The 16,666-nt window shown below is 48.8% G+C and overlaps 2 protein-coding genes across 2 annotated transcripts; one reads left to right on the top strand and one right to left on the bottom strand.

Moving 5' to 3' along the window:
* The first annotated feature begins 3,966 nt into the window (after positions 1-3,966).
* Positions 3,967-4,899, top strand: LOC118473386 (zinc finger protein 2-like). Its single transcript, XM_035962644.1, has one exon. It carries the CDS (start codon positions 3,975-3,977, stop codon positions 4,368-4,370), a length of 396 nt encoding a protein of 131 aa, XP_035818537.1. The 5' UTR covers positions 3,967-3,974; the 3' UTR covers positions 4,371-4,899.
* A 6,429-nt stretch (positions 4,900-11,328) lies between these two features.
* Positions 11,329-12,005, bottom strand: LOC118473385 (zinc finger protein 11-like). Its single transcript, XM_035962643.1, has one exon. It carries the CDS (start codon positions 11,911-11,913, stop codon positions 11,488-11,490), a length of 426 nt encoding a protein of 141 aa, XP_035818536.1. The 5' UTR covers positions 11,914-12,005; the 3' UTR covers positions 11,329-11,487.
* Positions 12,006-16,666: the final 4,661 nt, after the last annotated feature.

Raw genomic sequence — 16,666 nt, 5'->3', positions numbered from 1 at the left:
TTGCTGCCTTAATGGCAGTGACGTACACCTGCAAGAATTCCGACGGGTTGGACGTACCGTCGTACTTTTCCGGCAGGTGCGGCCGGAACTTGGGGGGCCACGTCGCGACGCGGAGATGATCCACGAGCGCGGCGCAGCCCACGCCGACCAATGGGACACCCGCCTAGATCCGGGCACCCATTGAGGTCTATGGTGCTACCGCAACAAAGTCTTGATCGAGGTTGCGACCCTCGAAGTTTTGTCGGCGCTCCCGCGTCCTCTCCAGAGAGACCCGGGCATCCTCTCCCGCACGCCTGCGGTTGAGCTCTGTCCGGAGGTCGTTGGTCTGTGCACCCCTCACCGAGGGTGAGCGCATAGACGCCATCGCCTCATGTTGGCGCCGGGATGACCGCGGCCTCGACCTGGTCGAGCCGGAGTGCACCATGCCGAGCATTCAGTCGACGTCGTCACGCCACTGCTTCATGGCCCCCGGTGAGGCCGTGGAGCTTGGGGGGTGGCGCAGCAACTCCCTGGCCACAGACAACGCCCCCGGAGCTGCCCTTGACGGAGTCTGGGATGTCTGCGTAGCTGTATGCTGCTGTGCAGCGTGCACAACAGCAGTGCCCGGCACTGGGCGGTTGGGAACCTGTGGCATGGAAGAAGCAGCTTCTTCCTCCACCAGGAAATCCACCAAAGTCTCGGCGCGGTTCTCAACTATTTGCACCATCATGCTAAGCAAGAAAACAAGCAAAAACCTAAAGCCTAAGCCCCTACCTGGCACGCCAAATGTGGGAGAGGAAATTCTCCGGCCGGGTGGCGGAACGCACCCGCCCTAAATCCTAAGATGAGGAGGGGCCTAAGCGTTTTGCCTGTCTGCTAAGCGATGAACGAACACAAGAACATACAAGAGTTTAAAGTGGTTCGGGCCGCCGGAGCGTAATACCCTACTCCACTGTGTGATGTATTGAGCTTGAGATCTTGTGTGAACTTGTGAGTCTGAGCTGTATCTAAGTGTGTCTGAGTCTTGTAATGTTGCGTGCCTCCCCTTTTATAGCTAAATGGGGGCACGCACAAGGGTGCTGAGCCCCGACATGCGGGCCTAAGGACATAACAGATGTAATACTTGGAGCAACTAATGCTGGTTGCCAGTGCAATCTCCTTGTGCCATGATATCTGCGATCTGCGCAACATTGGCGTGCAGCGGAAGCCTCCCTGGTCTCGTACGAATGATGACGAGCACAGTGTATGCTACGACACGGTTGTACTGCCTACCACCGGAGCGGACGGGCACGCCGCCTGCAGGATGGCCTGGTCGCCGCCCGTCAGCAGAGTGGACAGGGCACATTAAATGCTGAGGTGGCACATCGCTTGTCAGTGGAGTAGACGGGGCGTATTTAATGCTGAGGCGGCACATCACCTGCCAGTTTGACAGGCGGCGTGCCTCCTCCGCAATAAATGCAGGGGCCGCGTGGCCCAGATGCCTTACGTCTGGCTCTGCCCGCTGGCTTACGTCACGGGCAGCGGGCCACGTGGCGGCATCGGGTCTCCGCCTGAGCGAGGAGTGGGAGCGCACGCGGTATGGTCTGGACATGTGTCAGCACCGGACCCCCGCATGGCCTCGATTAAGGCATGAGTATTCTTTGCTTTGGGATCCCGGGACCCTAATGTGAGCGGCCCGGACCTCCTGAGGGGTCCGATTTGTACCTGTGGAGGTTTTGAACCTCGCCCGGAGGTTCGGGCTATGCATCCAGGGGTCCGACACTTTCCCGTGGGGGTCCGGACCCACTATCGCCACCTTGGAGTATATCGTCTCCTCTGGCCACGTGGCGGCCCCAGAGCCGCCCACGTGGAGGGGTCGGGTGCTGTTCACCGCGCGACTAGAGATAGCCGCGCGGGCACCGTGTCTTCATACTATTGTAAGGGGTACCCCTGATTCAGGATACCGACAGATTCGGTCTAGTGCGCTCCCCAGAAGGAAGGAGGCTGTGAGGATCCTAGAGATAGTTAGTGTACATGTACCCGATCCGGTGGTGCACCAGATCGGTCCGGTGCCCCTGAAGATAGCAGATTTTCAGGAACTTTTAGAAGGAAGGAACAATGACTATGGGGCTGCCTTGGGCTATAAAAAGGATCCCATGGCGCACTCCTTCAGCAACCAATCACTACAAGAGCAATACAACACTCCCATACTCAGCGATAATGTGTTCGTGTGATTCTAGTGAGATCCGGGCATCATTTTGAGTAGTTCTTGACATTCTTTGAGAGCATTATGTTGTGATCTTCTCTCTTGCGTTGTGTTTCTACATTTGATCTTGTGTGTGCACTCTCCCTCTCTTTTGCTGTGCTTTTGAGTTGTAAACTCCATCAAACTATGTACGACTACAAGAGACTCCAACTTATGTAGATCCTTTGTGAGGGGATCCATATTGATATAAGGAAGACCGTGGCACTCAAGTTGATCATAGGATCGCTTGAGAGTGGCTGAGAACAAGACATCACAACGTGGATGTAGGCTTGGCCGAAACACGAGAAAAATCGACGTGTCTTGTGTGCTATTTTCATAGCGATTGTTCTTCCTCTATCTAAGTTCTAACTTTCACTTGCAATATTGCTCTTAGTTTATTACATATCTTGAAAGAGCAATCAAGTGAATAGAACTTCTCTCTTCTTCTTTCGCTCACTTGGTTTAGTTTTGAAGTAATTCTTCATTTAGACCAAGTTTGTGTTAAAAGTTGTATTTTATAGGCATCACCTATTCACCCCCCATTAGGCCATGTTCGTTTGATCCCAAAACCATAGGGATTAAGGGGGATTGGAAGGGATTGGAGAGGATTTTGACTTGTAGGGAATTTGATCCCCCTCAATCCCTATGGATCAGCACAAAACGAACAGGACCTTAGGTGACTCTCACTCTTCTATGGTTTTGGGAGTATCATCCATGAGGTATATAACATAGTATTCACCAAAAGACTTTGCACTCCTCTGTCTCTTATTCTTTCAAGTGACTATACTATTATCCTCCATTGAATTTATTACATGGGTTTCAATGTTAGCATGTACTACCACTTCAGGAATCTCAGGTACAAAAGAGTCATGACTGAAAGTGCTAGGTGTATTTTTCATAGAAAATTCACTCTAAAAAATGTACTGACGATAATGGGGTCTGTAGTGGTTAAGATGGAAGTTTGATAGTGAAGACGGTAAAGAGCGGTGCAAGAGAGGACATCTTGAAGACCCACGTGTTGAGAGAGAAGACTTATAGTCTATCCACGAAGTTACCTGATTAGGAGCTTGACTCTTGTGAGGACCTTCTTGCGACGGGTTTTAACGAGGAGTAGGGGAAAGCGATAATCTTTTCGATACCTTGATAAAAATACATGAGTAGTCAACAGGATTATGCACCTCTATTATATCTCAATTAAATATTCTACATTTATATAGTGTATAGCTTGGTCGCGCGTTTTACCAATATTGTGGGGCGGATGGAGTAGTGACGATACGGCCATGGACAAACATAGCAGTGAAACAGTGAGAGTATATATACTGGAGCTCAGCTGTTAATGGCGACAAAGGATTAATGGGCGTGCCTGTATGATGCAGGTGAATTCTGTCCGAGGAGCCGTTCGATTGGTGCAAGGAAAGCGAGCTGTGGCCTGTGCCCGGCCGTGTTCTGCGCCTCTGCGTCAGTCTGTGCAGGCTTATTATGCTATGGCTGTACCGGGCGCTTCATGCCGAGCTATCGAGTCACGGGTTGGATCATTATCTTCTTTTCGTCGTAGGATCTTGTCGGTCATGCAACTTGGCCCTGGAATAATCTTCCGTCGCTACAGTTAAGGAAACGTGCGCGGCCTCCGTCCACGCGTACTCTCCACACCTCAGCTCGTCCCCATCCCCATCCCTATCATGCTCCCGCATTATTTATGTGCTGGGTTAGTTACCACTATTATATATTATTCCTATATAGTAAACTTATCTAGCTAAGCTACCTACCTATAATGGAGCGGGAGCCGGAGCAGGAGCTGGACCTTGAGCTCACCCTCCTCCCCTCCGCCTGGGCTACGCAGGAGGAGGCGCCCGGCTTCTTCCTCTGCACGTACTGCGGCCGCAAGTTCTGCACCTCCCAGGCGCTCGGCGGCCACCAGAACGCGCACAAGTACGAGCGCGCCCTAGCCAAGCGCCGCCGGGACATCGCCGCCGCCTTGCGTAAGCACGGTGCCCCCGTTACGCGCGATGGCCAGGTCCATGCCGGGGCCAGCCCCAGCGCTAGGGCCACTGCCGGATCTGAGAGGGGGAGGCGGCCAGTGGACGAGCTGCAACTGCAAGGTGTTCCGGTGCCCTGGCTGCACCAGGTTGAGCGCACGGAGGAGCTGGATTTATCCCTCGGCCTCTGATTATTCGCTTCTCCCGATCCATGTACCTTCTACGATCTCTCCATGAATTTGTCAGTGCGTGCTACTTGCACGTCACTGGTTGATATTTGGCCATGAGAAATTGTTTTCCCTTTTGGGTTTCATGTCAAGGAGTACAAATAATTCATGAATTTACACAGCGCGCTTCAGCTCTTTCTTCTTTGATGGGCGATTTAATTTGACAATTCATGCATTCCATTGAAATGCTGTTCGAGGGTTTCTTTTTTCTTCTATTATGTTTCGTTTCGTTTGCTTCTAGTGATTCAGGATTGTGCATATATATTTGCCATATTCCATGTGAGTCTTTGCTCACCCGCCCGAAGAACAAAGCAGTAGCTCTTCCAACTTCATAGACCAAATAAGCCTTCTTCTTGGTATGATCCAGTCAGATATTGCTGCTTCTGAATTGTATTTTCTAGTGCTTCGTAAGAATGCCGGAGTGATGAGTTATAAGAATATTATTGGCATTTTATCAGATCCAAGCTAAGATATATAACGAGCTAGCAGTATTTACATGATCTAGCACCGCACTATTGCTTTTATGGAATATATATATCAAACAGCCATTCCACTGTGCACTCCCTGTTTTTAGAGGAAGATGGAGATCAAACACAGTTGTCTTGTTGTTGAAAGTAAATACAGTTTACATTCTGAAATAGTGCAGGTACAAAGAACGTGGTCTCTGACTAGTGGATAGAATTCGTTCTGTTTGTCTCTTTGCGTATGCTTCTGAAATAATGCAGGCCAAGGTCAATACATTAGACAGTAGTGGACAGTCAATAGTATACATCCATGTCATGTACAGAAAACACGTAGTAGAGACTACCTCACCGATTCATTTGCAATTTAGGCAACTAGTTAATTAGTCTGAAATTTTCTGCAATCTAACTCAAAACAAAGCAGCACTTATATCATACAGAATCCTAACATATGTCTGCGAACGAAGTTTCTCTAAATTAAAGCTACTAAAGTCATACTATAACACAATAAAAAGCATATTATTTAGCGACAATACCACTCTGAGAATGAAGTGATGACAATATAAGTATATCATAGAAGGGTTTTTTTAAATCCACTAAAAGAACGATGTTATTCAGATATTTCTTTATATATCTTATTACAATATACATATGCTATTTCAAAGTTTTAGATTGTTATTGGTTATTTTTAATTAAAAATATAGATCTTACTACTTTAGTTGGCACAAGGCTTCAAATTTTGTCGGCCCGGCCCTGCTATGTTTCTTTCCTAGGAGCTAGCTAGTTTGATTTCAAGTGATATACAATTAGGTATCTACAGTGTAACAAACCAAAACGTATGCAATTTGTCGCTTAAGTAGGGTGATAAACCAATAATTTATCACATGTATCCGATTTTATGCACCCGATCGGTTTAGTCACACATGCCCTGATTGGTTCAACCTGCACTACTATGTGTGCGTCATAGACCTTTGGATTTATCATCTAAAGTGACAAATATACGTGTGTGGGCGCGCGCGTTACCCTAGGGGTATGTTTGGAAACAAGAGTATTGAAGAAGATTGTGGGGACTATAATCCCTTGTTATTCAATTTTGAATAGCAAGGGATTATAACCCTTCAATCCTCTCCAATACTCTTTCTTCCAAACAAGCCCTAGGAGATGATAACCACCCAAAAATGACTTAACAAATCATTAAGTTATTCGTCATTTTGTAAGTTATTCCAAGGTGGTAACCATCGTCTGGGGTGTCAAATGGTGCTGCCCTATCAATGCTATTTGTCACGTAGGGTGACAAATCAATAGTTCATCATCTGCATCTGATCGAGTTAGCCACATGTGTCTGGTTGATCCGACTGCACCATTGGATGCAGGTGATAAACCCTTAGGTCCATCAGCTAAGGTGATAAATAGCGCCCCTCCATATATATAAATATATATAGAAGGTATATTGGAATCCCTGGGCTTTCAAATGGTAGAGGAAGCCATGATCGACCACCACTGCGACCTAGTTGGACTGCACCGACACGCCGACCCACATCCCACGTCTGTGTGCACCAGGTCAAACCTCTCTTCCGCGCGTCAGTCAAACCCCCGGTCCAACATCCCAACCCCCTCGTGGGACACACACCATAAATTGTAGTTCTGTTTGTTTGCGCAAATAACAGAAATACTTCACGAAAATAGTGTAGATAGTTCATAGAGATAGCATAAAAACCTCGCCCCAACCACTGGACCACATGCACATGCGCAGGCACATGCATGCACATCCTATTTTTATGGTAGATCCGATAATTATGGAAGATAGTGGGAGTTTCCATTGCATGTGCAAAAATTGAAAAATTTGCTATTTTAGCCTTTTTAACGTGGGCTAAATGCTATTATGTGACCCTCTGTCTATGACTTGTGGGACTATCTGTGTCTATGATTTGTGGGCCTGGGTCTAAAATAGAGAAGTTCACAACTGAGAGTGACAAAATAGCAAATTTCCCGCGAAAATTTTGGAAGATATTTTCGTTTCCACTGCATGCGCACAAAAATTGGATGATTACATAAATATAGGATCACTCCTACAGTCATGCAGCTAAGCTCATTATAACTAGTTTATGATATATAACAATACTAGTTATGCTACAAGATGTAGTTATTTATGCAACTTGGTACAATACGTAAAAATCCGGCAATGCGGTTCACTGGTGAACATATCTACATGTTCGAGGGTAAAAACCTTCCATTTTGAGCGTAAAAACCCTCAATTATGATCGTAAATACCGAGTCAAAGTGAGAGGCGTTGGTAACTCTGATGCCTTGTATAACTGCTCATAAAAATTCTCAAGTTAAAGCATAGATAGTGATATATAACAACGTAAATGTTGATTCACTCTCAACCAACTGCTCCCACGTCCATGTGACCACCATAAATCAAGCGATTTGATTAGGGGGTTGATTACGAGAGTTCATTAGGAGAGTTGATTAAGGGATTGATTTTAATGGCAGTCACAAACACCATAAATTAAGGGATTCCCTTTTTACTGTGCATGCGAAAAATATGCATGCGGGACATTGGTGGGCACATCCACATGTTTAAGCATAAACACCCTTAATTTTAAGCATAAATATTGACAGTGGTAAGTACAAAAATCCATAATGTTAAGCGTGATATCACGTTTGACATCGCAGTAAGAAATGTGCATAAATTCAGGTGGTTACCATAAAAAACTGAAGTCACGTGAGAGATGTCGTATTCATCATCATAAAAATCCTCAATAGAATACATAAATAGTGTAAGTAGTAGGCATAAAACAGAATCATGGAAGGCATAAACATGGATCGGTGGGAGGACGTCGCTAGAGGATGACCCTAAGGGCATCGGATTGGCGAATGCCTCCGAAGCCACAGATCAAAGGTAGTCTTCGTCGAAGGACGCCCGAGACGCGCCAGATCGGAGGAGATCATTGTCTTCGGATGTTGCCATGGGTGGTCACCACCACCATCGCCACTCGGCATCGGGCGGTTGCTGCCGCAGACGCTCGTGCCGCCGCTCGACGTTGGGCGGTTGTCGTAGTAGACGCTAGCTCGCGCTGCCACACCTCTCGCGTCTTGGGGCACCGCTCGCCAACATAGCATGGGGCCGCTGCTCGCCGACGTCGCTTTGGGCCGCATCTCGTGCCTCACGCCGCTCGCGTACGTCTCGCGCCGTAGGAAGCTGTCGTGGATGTTCGGCCACCGCTCATGCCTCAAACAGTTGCAGCTGCCTTCAAGCCCCGAAACTCTAATTCCTAGGGATCTGGGCTGTTTTTATAGACGCCTTGGTCTGGTTCGGCTCAACTAGATGACATTGTCTGGCCTAAACTTCCTTTAGTTATTTGAAGCACATGGCTTAATATATATATATATATATACCATGTGCTTCAAAGGCCTTTAGTTATATATATATATAAAGCTTGTTTTCCCTATCAATATATATTTGAAAAGTATGAGAGAGAATTTTATTGATTAGTTCTAAAGGCCTTGTTCTTCCATGTCCATTCTGTTCAGTGTTATTATAAAATCAACATGATGAATTAAGCTGAAGAGTTTATCACTGCTAGAATAATAGTCATAAGTACCGGTTAGGAACACACTACAATACTAGATTCCCAACTGGTACTTAGAAAATGGGGCTAAGTGCGTTAATTTTTACTCTCAGTACTAAAGAGAGACATATAGTACTGGTTCTTTACTCGAAGTGGTACTAAAGTAGGACCTTTTAGTACTAGATCGGGCCAAGCACATGTACTAAAGTTTCTTTTTATTCTATTTATTTATAGAATGCTATTGGTGGATATTTAATAGATATACATTAATTAATATATATATATATACATAAAAATGTACAAGCAAGTAGTTCTTTTCAAAGAGACATATATACAAATAGTAACAACAATCCTTCCTAATGGGACATACATATACAAATGTATATGCAACTAGTATAGTAATATATACAAATAGTAATATGTGTATAATAATATAAATAAATAGTAATAGTAGTTCTTGAATTGCTTGAAACTTTTCCAAAGGAAGTTCCTTCCTTGATCTTCATAAATTATGATTTGCCAGAAGCATTAATAGCAAGTTTTATTATATTAAATTCAAAATTAAGACAATTTATTATCCTAAAATCAACATTAATATTGTAGACTTAGATAAGAAGTCTATTAGTGCTTCCACCTCAGGTATTTTCTTCTTTTAAGTGTTCCTTCACCTCGGTCCTTCAGTAGCGACGAGAAGACAAATTGTTGTGGCCTTCATCTCGGTGATGACAATAGTAACACAAAGGCAAATTGGTGTGGCAACATACTTTATAGGGAAACTATCAAGAAATGAAAAGATATACTCAACTGATACATCACTCATACCTCTATAGAGCTAGTTTACTGAAATGTCACTCATAGTCATAAGGGCTTAATAGAACATAACTTATAGTCTTACGAGCCAGTTTGATGTATCTTTCTTATTTTCTGCCTCAGGGCTAGTTCATAATTCAACTTCTCCTCCATTTCATGATGATATATCTTAGCATGATTCCTATAAAAACATATAAAACAAAACATAGGTTTTAAGGTTTAGCTCAATAATGGTTTTACTTGTTGAAATAACCCTAAAGCCAACTACTTTGAGTCACGACTTTCATGATACAAAATTCTATTTGTTGAAGAGATGTGGCTCTATATTATGCACCACTGGGGCATTATGGACCACAAGAAAAAATAAACAACAAGGAAAACCATTATTTTCTATATATCAAGCTTGCAAGTGTGTGTGGGAAATTCAAACTCTGTAGCAAAGATACACAAGCATACTGCCACTAGTTGAATATACTAGGATTGTGTGTATGTGTTGCAACGGTATAACAAAGCTTTAGTTTCTGATGAGCTGATTGTGAGGATGAGACATCACTGTTAATATGGCGATGGTGCAAGGTCGACATGAAAACTAGCGGCATGGGAAGGACGTGGGCGCATGTGCTCGATAGGTTCTAGTGGTGTGGGAAGAGGGCTCGACAAGTTCGACAAGAAGGGCATGAGAAGAAGAGGAGAATGGGAAGTCATGGAGAAGGCCAAATTTATAGGGTGGCACTTTAGTATCACTTCTTACAAAGAACCGATACTGGAGACTTCTAAGCGAACCAAAAATATCTTTAGTACCAGTTCATAAAAGAATTGGTATTATTTTTTTCTAGGATGGAACTGAAATTTATGGACGAGAACTACAAAGGTACCTTTAGTACTGGTTCTTGCCTAGAGCTGGTACTAAAGTCCTCTTTATTCTTTGCGCCAGCTCAAGGTACATGAGTATCAGTTGGTATCTTCAATTGGTACTAATGACTTAACATTAGTACCGGTTATGGACAACAACCAGTACTAATATTTTTTTTATGAGGACACGACAGCTAAACCGGTACTAACACTTAATTAAGTTAGTATCGGTTCTAAAGCATCCGGTATGCATAATCTGCTGGAGATAGTCTAATGTTTTTGAACAAAAGCCTCTTTCTCCACTAGTGTATCGTGACCTAAGTGAAATATAAATATGTTTTAAGCATGCTACCGTCTACTAGATTGACCTTAGCATGTATGGCCTGCCACATATATAGCTTGGTTTGCATTTCAGAATCCTACGCAAGGAGACAAACTGAACGAATATCCACTACCCAGAAACCACATTCTTGGCACATATGCATTATTTAAGAATGTAAACTGTATTTACTTTGAACAACAAAACAACTGTGCTCGATCTCCATATTCCTAGCTACATATATATATGCACACATCCTCATTTCTTTAATTTAGGAATGAGAAACAGGGCGAGATCACAGTGGAATAATGATTCTGATCTTTTATATATATAATTAATTAATGTTTCTCCTTCCATCAGCAATATAGTGCAGTGCTAGATCATGTAAGTACGTACTTGCTCCCTATCTGCTTGGATCGGATGAAATGCTGATAATACATTTAAAACTCATGACTCTGTCGTGGTGCACCAGGTTGAGCAATACAAATACAATTCAGAAGCAGCTGTGTGGTACACATGCATGAGATATATAATTTACCCTACAATTTTTTACTTCTTGCTGTCTTCAACAATATATATTTGACTGGATGTAGATATATATTATCAAGAAGGCTTATTTTGGTCTATATATGAAGTTGAAAGAGTTAGTACTTTGATCATCGGGCCGGGTGAGCAAAGTCTCACATGGAATATGGCAATATGCATAATCCTGGATCACTAGAAGCGAAATATGGAAAACCCTCAAACAACATTTCAATGGAATGCATGAATTAATGGTAAAATTAAATCGCCCATCTTCTAAAGAAGATGCACCTAAGAAGAAACAACTGGAGCCCACTGTGTAAATTCATGAATTATTTGACATAAAACCCGAAAGAAAAACAATTTCTCATGGTCAAATATCAACCAGTAACGTGCAAGTAGCACACACTGACGAATTTAAAGGCGCTCTGGCCTCTGGGGGAGAAAAGCAATCACATTATATATACATGCATGTATATAGCAATTTAAATACGCAAAGCCAAGGAGATGGAAGTGGTACATGGATCGGGAGAACGCAATAATCACAGGCCGAGGGACAAATCCAGCTCCTCTGTGCGCTCGACCTGGTGGAGCAGGCCGCCAGATTGCCAGGGCGCCGGAGCACCTTGCAGCTCGTCCACCGCCACTGGCCTCTCCCTCCCAGCATCAGGTCGTTCAGATCCAGCGACTCCGGCAGTGGCCCTGGCGCTGGGGCTGGCCCCGGCGTGGAACTGGCCAGCGCGCGTCACGGGAACACCGTGCTTACGCAAGGCAGCGGCGATGTCCCGGCGGCGCTTGGCTAGGGCGCGCTCGTACTTGTGCGCGTTCTGGTGGCCGCCGAGCGCCTGGGAGGTGCAGAACTTGCGGCCGCAGTACGTGCAGAGGAAGAAGCCGGGCGCCTCTTCCTGCGTAGCCCAGGCGGAGGGGAGGAGGGTGAGCTCAAGGTCCAACTCCTGCTCCCGCTCCATTATAGGCAGGTAGCTAGCTAGCTAAGTTTGCTATAATGGTGACTAGCTAACCCAGCACATAAATAATACGGGTCGCTGCGTCCTGGAGCATGATATGGATGGATGGGGATGGGGATGTGGATGGGGACGAGGAGAGAGCAAGCTAGTATGTGGAGTAGTACGTGGACGGCCGGAGGCCGCGCACGTTTCCTTAACTGTGGCGACGGAAGAATCCTGATCAGCCAAGTTGCATGACCGCACTATTGACACTGAACAAGCTAGATCCTACAAAAAAAATGATGATCCACACTTTCATCGAACCCTATAGCTCGGCTTGAAGAGCCTCGCACAACTATAGCATAACCTATATATATGGTTAAATGGGTCATGCCTGATGGGCTGGCTCGAATCACGACCCATTTAATAGTGTCGGACTGGACCCGGCACGAGAGCCGTGTATTGCTTGGACCGTTGCCTCGGTCCCGCACAATTATATTTTTTATGTTACAAAACATAGTATATATATATTTATTTAGATTTTATATTCACTATTTACAACAAACACACTAGAGTTCTACTGGTTAGCCTCCTTCGTGTAGCGTTTTCCGGCCTTGGAGTAGAAGGTGGTGAGTTTGAACCCTCCTCGTTTTTTGGTATTTTCCTGATTTAATGGGATAGTGTGGACATATTAACGGGCCGGCCCGACACGGCTACCAGGCCGGCGTGCCGTGACTGGGCCGCGGTTACGGCACGCGGGCCGATCGGGCACAACCCGATTAGCCGTCGGGCCTAACGGGCCCGTGTCGGGTCGGGCCACCCGTTTGGGCAACTATAACATAACCCAATAGCCCCCAAAACAAAACGGCCTCCTTCGACACAAAGGAAAAGAGAAGATACATTAAAGGATTGAAATCCTATATTTTTTTCTACGTGGTCTTTTGGAATAAAGGATTATTGAGTTCCTATAAAATACCTATGGAATGGGTCATTGTAGTGAGATTTTAGAGGATTTCTAATATGATGTCCAACTTCCTAACAATTTTCCTATAGATTTGCAAGTGTCATACAACTCTATTCTAATATTTTTCCTATCTATGTGTTTTACTAATAATCCTGTATTCTAAAGGAGGCAGCATGGTCGTACCTAGGCAAATCTCTTGGCACGACCTATTTATCGGCACGTTTAGGGTAAGCTCATGTGCATAGGCGATCTAATCATAGCCTTATCATTGTTCTATCATCTTATCTGGCTCTAGGCTCACATGGTGTAGTTTAAATTTTAACCATACAATAATCCAAATATTTTGTGTTACATCCAAGATCTTCTTGTCAGGGACCATAATTAGGGGTACCCTCAAGACTCCTAAATCTCAGCTGGTAACCCCCATCATCACAAAGCTGCAAAGGCCTGATGGGTGCGATTAAGCCAAGGATCGATCCATTCAAGGGACGCGATCGCGCCTCGCCCGAGCCCAGCCTCGGGCAAGGGCAGCCGACCCCGGAGGATTTACGTCTCGCCCGAGGACCCCCTACGGCAACGGACACACCTTCGGCTCGCCCGAGGCCCAGTCTTCACCAAGAAGCAACCTTGGCCAAATCGCCACGCCAACCGACCGAATCGCAGGGGCGTTTAATGCAAAGGTGGCCTGACACCTTTATCCTGACGCGCGCCCTCCAGTCGACAGAGCCGAAGTGACCGCAGTCACTTCGCCGCTCCACTGACAGGCCTGACAAGAGGACAGCGCCGCCTGCGCCGCTCCGACTGCCGTGCCACTCGACAGAGTGAGGCTGACAGCAGCCAAGTCCGGCCTCAGGCGCCATAGGAAACTCCGCATCACCCGACCCCAGGGCTCGGACTCGGGCTCAGCCCCGGAAGACGACGAACTCCGCTTCGCCCGACCCCAGGGCTCGGACTCGGGCTCAGCCCCGGAAGACGACGAACTCCGCTTCGCCCGACCCCAGGGCTCAGACTCGGGCTCAGCCCCGGAAGACAACGAACTCTGCATCGCCCGACCCCAGGGCTCGGACTCGGGCTCAGCCCCAGAAGACGACGAACTCCGCATCGCCCGAACCTAGGGCTCAGACTCGGGCTCAGCCTCGGAAGACGACGAACTCCGCTTCGCCCGACCCCAGGGCTCGGACTCGGGCTCAGCCCCGGAAGACGACGAACTCCGCTTCGCCCGACCCCAGGGCTCGGACTCAGCCCTGGCCTCAGCCGACGGTCTCCGCCTCGCCCGACCCAGGGGCTCGGACTCGACCTCGGCCCCGGAAGACAGACTCGACCTCGACCTCGGAGGAGCCTCCACCTCGCCCAACCCAGGGCTCGGACCGACCACGTCGCAGGAGGCGCCATCATTACCCTACCCCGAGCTGACTCAGGCTACGGGGAACAAGACCGGCGTCCCATCTGGCTTGCTCCGCCAAACAAGTAATGATGGTGCCCCGCATGCTCTATGACGACGACGGCTCTCAGTCCCCTTACGAAAGCAAGAGGACGTCAGCAAGGACCCGACAGCTGTCCTTTCGCCAGGCTCCATCGCTCCTCCGACGGCCACGACACCACACGAACCGGGTGCCAAAACCTCTCCGGCTGCCACGATGGCATGTACTTAGGGCACTAGCTCTCCTTCGCTAGACACGTTAGCACACTGCTACACCCCCCATTGTACACCTGGATCCTTTCCTTGCGCCTATAAAAGGAAGGTCCAGGGCCCTCTTACAGAGGGTTGGCCGCGCGGGGAAGGACGGGACGGCGCTCGCGCAAGGCCGCTCGCTCCCTCCCGCGTGGACGCTTGTAACCCCCTACTGCAAGCGCACCCGACCTGGGCGCGGGACAAACACGAAGGCCGCGGGATTTCACCTCTCACGCCTGTCTCCCTCCGGCTTCTTCCCCCCCTTCGCGCTCCGTCTCGCGCTGACCCATCTGGGCTGGGGCACGCGACGACAATTTAATCGTCGGCCCAGGGACCCCCCGGGTTCGAAACGCCGACAGTTGGCGCGCCAGGTAGGGGCCTGCTGCGTGTTCACGAACAGCTTCCCGTCAAGCTCCAGATGGGCAGTCTCCAGCAACCTTTCCAGCCCGGGACGGTGCTCCATTTCGGGAGTCTTGAGTTCATGTCCCTCGACGACAGCTACGACATGATACTCCTTTTCCCGCCGCGCGGCAACGACAATGGTGGCCGACAACCCGCCCGTCGGCGGCGGAATCGACGACGTCTTCCCCGCGTGGTGGAAGAACAACATTCGAGCTCGCCCCGTCCCCTCCCCCGCCAATGGAGGAGGAGGCGGGGCAACCAAGGCCAAGCAGGAGGCGGCACCTCGTCGGTTGTCGAGCGAGTCGACGGCGCCGGCGCCCCAACGGGGGGCACGTCGGGCATCGACCTCGCGTCTGAGACGAAGACGAGCGCCGTCTCCCCGCAACACGCCAGCCCCAAGCAAACGGACGACGCCAGCACGCTCGCGAAAGACTTGCTAGGCGTCACCCTCGTACCTGAGACGACGGTGCAGTCTGCTCCGGACGTGACTTCGTCACCGCCCGTCGACCAAGTGGTACCGACCGATTCCCATCTCACGCCTTTTGGATTCAGCCTCGACCCTCCAAGCGACTTCGCTTTGGTGGACGCTCATAGAGGCGAGTCCAAACCCTCTGGGGTATCGTATGCGGTCACCCTGGGACCGGCTGACGGCTGTCTCGACCTACGGGCCCTCGGGGTCCGAGGAAGATGACGAGCCCGACTTCTGTTGGGATTTCTCCGAACTTGGTAACCCCAGTGCCATGCGGGACTTCATGACCGCATGCGACTATTGCCTTTCCGACTATTCCGACGGTAGCCGCAGCCTCAGCGACGAGGATTGCGGCCTAAGTCGTGAATGTTTCCACGTCGATCTAGGGGGTCCCGACGAAGGCAACCATCTTGGTATGCCGGAGAACGGTGACCTCCCTAGGCCTGTGCCTCGCGTTGACATCCTTCGGGAGCTAGCTGTGGTCCTCGTCCCGACGGGGGTTCATGACCCACAGATCGAGCAAATCCGCGAGATGCAGGCCAGGCTCGACGAGGGAGCAGGAACACTTGAGCCGTTCCGCCGGGACAATGGGTAGGAATGGGCGGGCCAACCTCCGGCCGGAGAAGTGCGTCATCTACCCCAGGGTATCCAGCACCGTGTCGCCGACGATGTCAGGGTAAGGCCGCCACCGGTTTCCAGCGGGGTCGACCAGAACCTGGCTGCAGCGGCAATACTTCTCCGCGGGATGCCGGAGCCATCAACCACCGAGGGGTGGCGTATCCAGGGAGAGCTCAAGAATCTCCTGGAGGACGCCGCGGTCCGACGGGTCGAAAGCTCCGCCTCTAAAAGGCAGGGGTACCCCTCGGAACATCGCGCCGCAACTTCCCGATTCATGCGGGAAGCCTCGGTCCACACCGGGCGCACGCGCAACACAGCGCCTGCGGCCCCGGGTCGCCTCGGCAACGAGCACCATCACCGCAACCGTCGGGCCCACCTCGACGAGAAAGTGCGCCGAGGCTACCACCCCAGGCGCGGGGGACGCTACGACAGCGGGGAGGATCGGAGCCCCTCGCCCGAACCACCCGGTCCGCAGGCTTTCAGCCGCGCCATACGACGGGCGCCGTTCCCGACTCGGTTCTGAATCCCTACTACTATCACAAAGTACTCGGGGAAGACAAGACCGGAACTGTGGCTCGCGGACTATCGGCTAGCCTGCCAACTGGGTGGAACGGACGATGACAACCTCATCATCCGCAACCTCCCCCTGTTC

Source organism: Zea mays, chromosome 9, assembly GCF_902167145.1.
Source record: "Zea mays cultivar B73 chromosome 9, Zm-B73-REFERENCE-NAM-5.0, whole genome shotgun sequence".
Classification (NCBI taxonomy): Eukaryota; Viridiplantae; Streptophyta; class Magnoliopsida; order Poales; family Poaceae; genus Zea; species Zea mays.
The sequence above is the reverse complement of the archived record's forward strand: the minus strand, read 5'-3'. Positions and strand labels throughout refer to the sequence as shown.